At 31.3% G+C, this 11,853-nt stretch overlaps 1 protein-coding gene across 2 annotated transcripts; it reads right to left on the bottom strand.

The window, feature by feature from the left end:
* Window positions 1-230: 230 nt before the first annotated feature.
* Window positions 231-2,135, bottom strand: LOC123262483. 2 transcript variants are annotated; one of them, XM_044724732.1, is made up of 2 exons: window positions 2,106-2,135; window positions 231-949 (listed from the first exon to the last, which is right to left on the bottom strand). In XM_044724732.1, exon 2 carries the CDS (start codon window positions 832-834, stop codon window positions 271-273), a length of 564 nt encoding a protein of 187 aa, XP_044580667.1. In that variant the 5' UTR covers window positions 835-949; window positions 2,106-2,135; the 3' UTR covers window positions 231-270. The 2 variants fall into 2 exon arrangements, with proteins under 2 accessions (XP_044580667.1, XP_044580660.1); XM_044724725.1 differs by lacking the exon at window positions 2,106-2,135 and adding an exon at window positions 1,428-1,499 and having other exon boundaries at window positions 231-1,216.
* Window positions 2,136-11,853: the final 9,718 nt, after the last annotated feature.

Raw genomic sequence — 11,853 nt, forward strand, 5'->3', positions numbered from 1 at the left:
AGTCAATAAACAACGTGAATTTTTATAAATTATTAATTTATGCAAGCGCGTCGAATGGTTCAATTGACCCCCGCTCGGGGGCAATTGAACCACTGCTTGGGGTCAATTGAGCCAATAATATTTAAAATTTAAATTCGAACTTTTAATAAATAATATATTTATTTTTAACATTACTATTGCACATTTTTAATGCACAGATCTTATATTATATTAATTAACAATTTTCACACACTTATTTATTAAAAAAAAAACAATCTCAGGTACAAATAATTATTTCTTTTTTTTTTGTACTCTTTTTTTTTGGTTATTAGTTGACTTTAATGTTTTTGGTTTCTTTTTTTCTTTATTAACATCCATATCTTCGTCTAATTGTAAAATTTTGGGTTTCTTTGCATTGGTTCTAGCTTCTATTTCTAATTTCTCAGGTGTATCAGTATAAATTGCCGTCTTACCGCGTACTCGACCCTTTCTTGCTTTTTGAGTTAATTGAGCCCGTGGTAAAGGCCGTATTTGTGAAGGAGTAACGATGTTTACTTGCTCATGATTAGTTTTATCACGCAATATACCATCGTTGTTGTCAATTGGAGAAGTCAAACTTGGAGCAGCAGTATGATGAGGATTGTCAACTGAAGTATTGCATGAGGGAGCTAATTGATCAGGCTTGTCATTTGATAGTGGCATATCAGTAACAGTGGCAGGTGAAAATTCTTCATCAGAAAATATGTTAGGATTAAATGGATAAATACCAGTGCATTTAAAACCAGCTTTTATATTTTCTGCTGTTACTGATGAAATAGCTTCTGCAGTTACAGAAGGGATATCGTAGATAGTCATACGAACCCCAGGATGACTTTTACACCAACGATCGGATTCAGCGTTAAAACGATGCTTAAATGGACCAAAGACACTTCTATCAAGCGGTTGGAGTTTATGAGAAGTGTGATGTTTGCTGAAGTTAAACAATAGTCGACGAGTAATTGTTCTTGCTCCAATGAAAAAACTTTGTTGTGAGGATGATACCCAACATTCAAATTATCACCTTTCTTGAATTTTATAAAATATCTTCTTAATGTAGGATAGGAAAGACCGAATTCTTTAGCAGCACTTCGTATCGTTTGTTTTGTTTCCGAAATACGCTTGCAAGCAGTTTCATACGTTTCAGTGGACGCTTCTCCACGATTAGATTTTTTTACTCTTTTACGAGGCATTTTAATATCTGTAAAAAAAATTATTTATTAAAAATTTATACATAAAAATGAGACATTAGCTAACATAAAAAATAAAAAAAAATATTTATTATAAATTAAGTTCGTCAAATTGTTAGGTTATAACCTCAACTTGACAAAAATAATTTTATCTAGTCAATATAATCAACTATTAACTGTTAATTTTTAATAATAATAATAACTCAATCTTTTATTACTTACCACAGATATTAAATACTTTTTTCAGTCTTGAATAAATTAATATTAACTTAAAATTGAAACAATAACAAACACATTACATTTTTATTTTCCTCGGTATTTTTTATACAGAGTCAAGGTGCGCGCGCATGTCTCATGCTTCTCCGTGGTTCAATCGTCCCCGCGACTGCTGGTTCAATTGACCCCATATGATTTTATGAGAATTAATAATAAATAATAAATAAATAAACTATTATATCACTATAAACGAAGTTGGGGATTATAAAGTATAAGTATATACAACTACTACAATTCAAACTTTATCAATTAATTCAAAACTTAAAATATTATTAAACAATTTGTCACCAGCCGAAAAAAAATTTTACATGCCTAAAAATACAAAAATCTTAATTTTTCAAAATTTTTTGATCGAAATGATTTCAAATTTTGATCATATCTGCGTTTAACATATTAGAATCTAATTTTAAGAGGATTAAGCATTTTTTCAATTTTTTCGATTTTTTAAGTCGAGTGGTTCAATTGCCCCATAGTTCAATTGACCCCTTCCTCCCCTACGTCATGTGTATTACGTAAGAATCTTACGTCAGGAAGTGGGAAACTATGAGTTATATATGACATCTTACGTAAATCATGACGTAGCATGACGTCATTCTGACGTCAGTTTGACATAATTGTGTTCACTGGGAATTACTGAATAGTATTTAAAATTTTGAGTAGCCTTATATCATTATGAATCATATTTTTAGAATTTAAAAGTATTCAGTAGTATTCAAGGTTTTTAATCATCTTAAATCTTAATTAATTATATTTTGAGGATTTACAAGCATTTGACAGTATTTAACAGTTTAAATCCTTTCAAATCCTGTTAAATCATATTTTTAGAATTAAATAGTATTTAACAGAATTAAAAAATTCAAATCATGTTGAATCCTTTTGAATCATATTTTCAGGATTGGATAGCATTCATGAGGATATAAATTTTTTTAATTCTATCAAATTCTTTTTTTTAATCAGGGAATTTTTCAACTATATTTTCTAAATTATTGACGATAAATGACAAATTTCAATTAAAAATTTAAAGTATATTTAATTCTCTAAAAAGTTAGCCTAGATTAATTTTTTACATTATAACTTGCTTAATAAGTCAACAAATATTATTGTTATTTATTTCGTTTTTGGTCTATTGAGGTTATTTAACCAATCCTCAAGACAACCCGATTAAGTAATCATATATATGATTATATATGGAATCACATATATAATTATATACAATTATATATAATCATATATAATTATATATAATCATACATGATTATATATGGAATTGTATATAAGATTATATATAATTATATATGACTATATATGGAGCAATATACAGCCATGCAGGATTATATATAGTTCCATATACAATTATATATAATTATATATAATCATATATGATTATAGATGGAATTGTATATGAGGTTATATATAATCATATATAATTATATGTGACTATATATGGAGCAATATACAACCAAGCAAGATTATATAGTTCCATATATAATTATATATAGCCATACATGATTATATATGGAATTGTATATGAGGTCATATATAATCATATATAATTATGTATGACTATATATGGAGCAATATACAGCCAAGCAAGATTATATATAGTTCCATATATAGTTATATATAATCATCCATGATTATATATGGAATTGTATATGAAGTCATATATAATCATATATGACTACATATGGAGCAACATACAGCCATCCAAGATTATATATAGTCCCATATATAATTATATATAAGTATATATGATTATATATGCTTTTATATAATTAACATATATGAAAATTTTTTTTTGGTAATCACAAAAAGTGTAAAATTATGTTTATAATTACGTTTAAATAATTCTGAAATACAAAATTTGTTACATTTCCTATGAGATGTTTTGGTCTGCTCTGCTTCTACCTAATAGTAAAATCATTATTTATTTTATTATTTAAATAAGTGTTATATTATAATGAAATTCGGTAAAATGAATAAATTATGAATTATGACTACCCAAATATATTATAAAATCAATTTTTATATTATATTTATGATTTATGATAAACTCATATAATACATTATGTAGATCATAGAATCATTGTCATCTAAGACAGCAGCACAGCAGACAGAAACTTCAAGACGCCCGGAGATTACCAAAGTTAAGCAGCATTGAGCAGGGTTAATAGTTGGATAGGTGGCTAGATTTTTTTTGCATTTTAATTGGTTAAAGAGAATTGCGTAGGACCATATTAAATACTCTATCCATAAAATTAACCCAATAATTAATTAGATGTAATAAACATATAATTAAATATTGTTATATCATCGTGTGCGCTGTATAGTGCGGACGTGTTTTTGCATTGGTGCATTTGGTGCGTTATTTGTAAATGATATTGTGGTTTACTGACATAGACAATTTATTTAAACTATATTTTCGAATACTGGCTTCTTTTCGAAATGATAATCGCTTGTATTTCTTACTGAACGGATTTTGTATTTAAAGAAAACAGTTGAAATTTCTGATTTAGGTTAGTTTTATTTTGGCTAACCTATTAGAAAATTTGAGTGTGCTGCCATCTTGCGTTTGGTATATATATTGTGCTGCCATCTCACAATTCTTGTGACAATGTCTATGTCGTGTGGATTGTGCCTAAAAGTCATCAGTGACGCCGCATCAGCTGTCCAAACAACTGCTTATTGTAAACACTACTTTCATAACACATGTGTGAAGGTGCGATGTTGTTTACCATCTAAGGCACATGCAGCCGCTAAGGTTAAGGATTGCTGTCCAGCTTGTGTCACTGATGTGTCACCGATATTAAAGGAAATTTCTGAGAAGTTAAAAAAAATAGATGGAGTAGATAAGAACGTTACTAAGTTCGGAGAAAAGTTGAACAAGTTTGATGAAACTATGAAGTCAGTCAATGACAAGGTTGACAAACTGATTTCTAATTATGATATGTTGCAGAAAAATGTCAAGGATTTGGAGGCTAGGGTTTCTAAAATTGAGGAAGCTCAACCTGATGGTGGTAATAATCTTTTGGAAAAAGCTAGAGCTATTGCGAAAAATATTGCTGATGGTGATTTGGAGGCTAGAATGCTGCAGATGGAATCACTTTCACTTGCGGATGAGTCAACGATTACTGGTCTTCCTGAATTAGATAGAGAAAAGCTTCCCGACGTTGTTGTACAATTAACGCAGGCTTTGAAAGTACCAGTTACTGAAAATGAGATTGTCAGTGCGGAACGTTTGGGTAGGAAGAGTCACAGGAGTCATCGCAGTGTTTGCGTCAAGTTCAATAGCTTGAGGCATGATGATGAATGAAATAAAAGTATTAAAAAAAACAAAGTAAAAGTTAGTACTTTGATGCCTGGCGTTCAGGACCAGGATGCGGATGCTACTATATATCTTCATCGTAGGCATCCGTCATCTCTATATAAGCTCCGGCTCGAGGTCCGTAAAAAGTACCCGACAATTCATCCAAAAAACATTTGGATTTCGAATACTTCAGTAAATGTCAGGTATGCAGATGATGAACCACCTATTAAGTTGAGACCTACAGTGGAAATAGGCCCACTGCAGGATTTAATTCAATAACAAATCACTGCTCCCTCACCATCTTCAATGTCAATCGTCTCATCGCAGAGTCCTTCAACTCGATTAAGTAATTTAAAAGTTTGTCATGTAAACGCTCAATCGCTCAGAAATGAGTGTCATTTTGAAATTTTTAAAGAATATTTTAGAGATCATAATTATGACATAATTGCTGTTTCGGAAACGTGGTTGAATCGGTTAATACCTGATAACATGGTGTCTCTCCCACATCACACTCTTTATCGCCATGATCGCCATATTCGTAGTGGAGGTGGGGTAGCTCTTTATGTGCGAAATAATATTAAAGCTAAATATGTTGCATCTTCAGCAAACTCAGAAGACAAACATCCGGAGTACTTATTCGTTGAAATATTGAGTTCATCAAAGCAAAAGATACTAGTTGGTGTGGTCTATAAACCACCGAACATAGGACATTTAGATGATTTAGAGGAAGAGATGGAAAACATAATGGTGCCATTTAATGACATTATTATTGTTGGAGATTTAAATTCAGACTTAAGTAAAAAGAATTTTTATCGTGATCAACTGCGGAAGTTTTGTGATTGTTTAGACTTGCATATTGTTGAGTATGCTCCTACTCATCACTTACAAAACTCGGATTCTTGGATTGATTTTTGCATTGTGGATGATCTGTCCAAGGTGTTGGCGTCAGAACAATCTTCAGAGCCATTTATTTCTGATCATGACTTAATTTCTGATCGTGACTTATAATTACAAAGTTGAATTACAACAGCTGAACAGCTTTACATTCAGAAATTGGAAAGCTATTGATGATGATAAGCTGCGAGAATTGTGTGAAAATATTGATTATGAAGCTCTGGAGGAGCTGGGCTCAGTTGATGAAATGAACACTTGTTTACATGCACACCTTGAACGTATTATAAATGCTATTGCACCTGAAAAATTGGTTGTTCCGCGTCGACCACCGGTTCCATGGTTCACTGATGATATAAGAAGTCTCCAATGTCGGAGAAATAAGCTTTATCGCATCTACAGAAGGACGGGTTATGCTTATAAAGAGTACTCTAACGTCAGGCGATTGGTTAAAAAAGGTATTACTGAAGCAAAGAAAAAATACTTTGACAATCAATTAATTAATGCAAAAAACTCGAGGGAACTTTGGAATGATCTAAGAAGATTAGGTATTGTTAAATAGAAGAAATCACAAACTATTATAAAAGTTGACTTGAATGAATTAAATGGATTCTTTGCTCGTGCGTCGGGTAACGTCATCGATTCAGATTTTGACATGTCAGACATATTGTTGGTTGATAATAATGGCGATGAATTCACTTTCACAGAATTGAACACAGTAACAGTTAGAAAATCAATTATGAGATTGACGTCAAATTCATGTGGCTCGGATGGCTTTTCTATCAAGTCATATAAATGTGTGCTGCCTTTTTTTCAGCAAGCAATTACAGACCTCTTCAACTTGTCATTAACTACAGGAGTCTTTCCGGAGAATTGGAAGCTATCACATGTGATTCCTATTCCAAAAAAGGCTTATCCAGTAAACTGTGATGATTATAGGTCTATATCGCTGTTGCCAAACTTGCCAAAAGCGTTGTAACGGTGTGCTCATGACCAAATTGTTATATATATCAATGACAATAATTACTTCTATGAATATCAGACAGCATTTCGTGGAGGTTTGGGTACGCAGACTGCCATTGTAAAGTTCTGTGACGATATAAGACAAGCGGTGAATGAGTCAAAGGTTTTAATTGCGATCTCGTTTGACCTTAGCAAGGCCTTTGATTCTGTTAATCACAAAAGATTATTATGTAAATTGTCATCTATGAACATGTCGAATTCAGCCGTTGATTGGATTGGATTTTATTTAGCAAACAAAGCAGTCCGTACGCTTTAGCGAAGGTAACTCGTCGTGGGAAGAAATTGTAAGTGGTGTACCTCAGGGAAGTGTGCTTGGTCCGTGCTAAACGTTTAGATTGCCAATACTTATTCTATGCTGATGACTTACTGATATACCTTTCTTGTCATCTTTCTCAAATCAGTGTTTTTTGTGTGAATAAGCTTAACGGTGAAATAATAAAAATCACAAATTGGTGCAGAACTAATCATCTAAAAATGAATCCTTCGAAGACGAAAGCAATTATTTGTGGAAGTAGAGCAAAAATTAGTAGTGATGAGTGCAGACTAGCCCACACAATCTTTGTGGAGGGGTGTGCTATTCCCTATAGTAGCACTATAAAATACCTTGGGGTGACTATAGATAGTACTCTCTCATGGGAGAATCAAGTAACAAATTTGTGCAATCGCGCTATGAGTATTCTAGCACAACTAAAAATAAACAATGAAATATTAAGTGAAAGTTTACGTATTAAGCTAGTATCTACTTTAATAATTCCTCTCTTTGATTATTGTTGTGCGGCGTATACGAATATGTCAAACAAATTATTATTAAAGATGCAGCGTAAATTGAATTCATGTGTTAGATTTATCTATAAAGTACCAAAATATGAACATGTTACTCCATATTTCAAAAAGTTAGGTTGGCTAAAGCTTGCAGCGAGAAGAGATTATTTCATTGCTTGTCTGTTTTATAAGGAAATTCGACTAAATTATCGGCAGCTATTCGGCTCAAAACTAGACTTTTTGCCTGTAGCACTGCGTAGAGGTGATGTCTGACAAGACTATCTTCGTATACCGCAGGCTAATTGTGTCATGTATGATAATTCATTCTTAATTCATGGCATACGTATCTGGAATGTACTGCCAGCTGAGACTGTGGCTGTAGATAATTTGGTTGAATTTAAAAATGCTTGCTTCAATCACTTTTTTGAACATGACAATTAACAATTGCAATCTTTATTTTGGATCTTATTTAAATAGTTTTTCTTGTAGAATTATTATGACTTTAAACTAAGTTATTTGTTTGTATTAAATAATCTATTTGGATTTTATAACATTTGAAATTAAATCTAATTGTAAACCTTTAATTAGTTAAGTAATCTTGTAACCTATGTAAACCAATGTAATTTAAATATTGATGGCTTTGAGGGAGCTTAGGTTCCAGAGCCAAATAAATTTTTTATCTATCTATCTATCTATCTATATATAATTATACATAATTATATATGATAAGATATGATTATATTTGGCTATTTTTTATATATAATCATATATAACCAATTTATATGTAAATATATATAATTATAAATAAATATTTTTCTCGGGGTTATTTAACCAATCCTCAAGACAACCCTGATTAAGTAAACATATTGAAAATGATTTGACACATTCCATTCCCACAAGATATATTATTGAAAATAAGAAAATTAAATGATTAACAAGTATTCGATATAATCAAACATCAAATTCTTTTTGGTACTTTGTAATCCTTTTCTGTTTCAAACGATCTTCTATTTTTCGAACTGAAAAACATGCTAAATTCTATATTGAGATAGAAAAGCGTTTTAATGTTCCAATAATAAAATTTTTGAAGACTTTTAATCATAATCTACAGCAGAAAGTTTTAGGGATAGTCTGCAGGATCAACTGAACTTTTGGATAAATGGTTAAGGATTAAATACACAGTATAAAAAACAAATCCGAGGAGCAACTAGTTTCAACAGAATGCATAAGAATAAGAAAAGGTATTTTTGAAAAATTGAGCCCTTATTGAAGTAATTTACTACAAGTAAATAATTTTTATTTATAAAACTATATTTAGATTCACACTAATAAATCGGATAATGCCGGCATAAATTACAAGTTTTCTATATGGGTCATTCCACGTCAAATCGACCAATAGTTGGACTCGACCCCTTTCGATTTGGATAAATTTTGGTCAGAAGTTTTCTTTTATCCTATAACGAAGTTCTGCCAAAGGAAAAAAATTAAAAAAATTTTTTTCAAAAGTTATGCAAAATCCAAAATTTCAATTATTTTTACATATGTTTTTAAATTTATGTTTCAAAAATCTCGAAAACTATTGCAATTAAAAAATCGCTTATGGTAAACTTCAAAGGGGACACTTTGGGGCTATTAAAAAAATTTCCAAAAAAATTTTCAAAAATCTCCAATTTGTGAAATTTTGAATTTTTGAAAATTGTCAAAATTGACCGTCGACAATAAATTTTTGGCTCAAATTTTTGTGTACTACCTTGTACCAATCTTAAAAGATCCTGAAATTTTTGAATTGTGTTTTTGTTTTTTCAAAAATATGAATTTTTGAAATTTGTTAAAAACAAATTTTTTCTTAATTTTTTTTTTTTTTTTTTTGATCAGTTTGTCAAAGCGCGTAATTTTGATATTTTGGGCAGTTGAAATTTCATTTATTGGCTTAATGAGTAGAAAAAAAACATTAGTGAGATTTGTTTATTATTGGTTATTAATTTATTTAATAGGGCTTTTACGTGTAAGTTTACTTGACATTCTGTTACGAAAATTTTTTTCTTCAATTCTTCAGTCACTGTTGTTGCTCCTTTTCTTTTTCTTAACCTGAAAAATGTTAATATGACTTAAATCTTTAAACCCAAACTTAAAATAGATAAAGTACTAACACAGAAATTTCAGATTTTTACCTGCTTTTAATATCTGGTTCTTCAACGAACTCGTAGATATCTGTATTTTTTAACCGGAAATCCTTTCCTTCCTCAGATGAGGATGAGGTTTTTACTCTCATCACATCACTTGAAATGGGAATAGCGGCATGACAATTTCGGATTCCTTGTACTGGCAGAGCATTTTTAAATCTCTGGTTAAGTTTTTTTTGAGTACGCTGAATCTGCTCATTTGAAACAAAGTCACAATTGATTCCGTGAACATTTTCTTTTTTTTGCCCATTGGAATAGCTCATCAGGTGTTTGAATTTGGTCGTCAGCTTTAGATTGGAGGTTGGCTCTGTCAACCTTCCGTTTTAATGTTCCGCCTAAACCATCACTTGGACCTTTTCCATGTGAAGTTGCAAAATAATGCCATTCCGCTGGTATTTGAAAATCTTCCTCATGATGCAGCAAGTTCAGCAAATTGTACCGATTTTTATATTGAGATGCTGCACCATCCGAAAAATAAATTATTTTAGAAATGTCTGGGATTTTATTTTTCAGAAACGATGTCAGTACTTCCTGGAAACTATAAACTGCTGTTGTATTATGCGTCAAGTTGTCTGAAATGATTATCAAATTTAGAGGTACTATATTGTCGACATTTTCATCAATGGATCTATAATAGCAAGCAAATGGATGGATTGTCGCTTGACTATTATTCCAATAAGCTCCTTGGACACTGTTTTGAAGTAAAAATGAGTAATTTTCTGAGAAGTCAGCAACAACAAGTACTTGTCCAACTTCGAGATTCTTTTTCGTAGTTTGAAAAATTCAGCCTGTTGACGAGCAATAAAATCATGCTGAAGGAATTTTGGAATAGATTCTACCAAATTATCAACGAAATCATCAGTTGATTTCACAATCGTTTCCAAAGAACATCGATCTACTTGAGTCCATTGTTTATACGTTATTTCATCTACAAAGTTATCATTGAAAATATTTTCGATCGTTCTTCTTAATTTTGTCGAGCCAGGACAGTTACTACAGGTTCCCAAATAGCAGTCACTCGTAGGCCGAGGACAAATAACCATTTTCAAGCAATCTCGATATGAAGAAAACGGTTGACTTTCATCGCTACATTTTAATTTGTCAAGTTTTTGCACCATGAAATGACAGTTTAAAATTTTCGTGAATGAGACAGACACAAACTACGTGAGTGCCAGATGAACCTGCTAGAACACATTCAGGGGTCTCAGACTAGCAAATTTTGAAAAACTGACTTTTTCAAATGGGTATTTCTGCTTGAACAATTGATAAATTTCATTTAAATTACCCAAAATCAGCCGTTTTTGTTTTGGAACCCGTTGACCATTCTCATGAACAGATTTAAATTCTTTTTTACCTGGTAACTCTCTACTTACATCTTGATTTCGATAAAATTGTTGAATTTTCTCTTCAGTAGTTTTTAATAATGAATGACCTTTGTTTCTTTGTGGAGTGAATAGAATGCCATCTTCACTGACTTTTTGTTTTACTTTTTTCACCATGTATGTAGATGCTTCAAAAACATCAACAATTTTTTCTGTTGACCAACTTAAAGGCAAAACAGATAAAATCTGTAATTTTTCACTCACTTTGCTGCAGTTATTAAATTTTTTCTTTTAGCTGATTTATTATTTCTTTTCCGGTTAATTCAGGAGTATCGTCAATGTTCAATTGTTTATTTTTAATTGTGTCAGAATCATTTTCCATAAGATGTTCAAAGCATGATTGCAGTTTCGATGTCATCTCATGATATTTCCGTTGAGCGTATGTTTTTGATCGATCTAAATCTTTTTTTTTTACAGGAGATAAATTAAAAATTTTGGCAATAGAATTAAGGCGATCTAGATGTATTTCAGTAGGTGTAAAAGTTTCACCGGTTGAGCTGCACATTTCAGATGTTGAAGGTGGCACATTTGGACAACTGCAAGTTCTCAGATAAATTAGAGGACATTTTTTCGTCCACCAGGCTTTGAATTAATATTGGAGTTCCTACTTGGTCAGGTGTTTCTGGATGGTTTTGATGATTTGGAAACGGAATCTTCAGAGACACTCTCAACTAGTTGACTTTCTTCGACATTCACAGTTTTTTTAAATATTTCAACTTCATTTTGATGTTCTGGTAATTCACTATAGACTCTTTTAGTACACGAAATGCATAGTTTACTTCCCGGTATAATGGAAGGTAACCTAATCTTACACTGTTCGAACA

The sequence above is a fragment of the Cotesia glomerata genome, linkage group LG1 (genome assembly GCF_020080835.1).
Source record: "Cotesia glomerata isolate CgM1 linkage group LG1, MPM_Cglom_v2.3, whole genome shotgun sequence".
NCBI classification, from domain to species: domain Eukaryota; kingdom Metazoa; phylum Arthropoda; class Insecta; order Hymenoptera; family Braconidae; genus Cotesia; species Cotesia glomerata.

Excerpts from the sequence above, each read along its gene's own strand:
- LOC123262483 (XM_044724732.1), bottom strand. The coding sequence starts at position 834 with ATGACTATCTACGATATCCCTTCTGTAACTGCAGAAGCTATTTCATCA.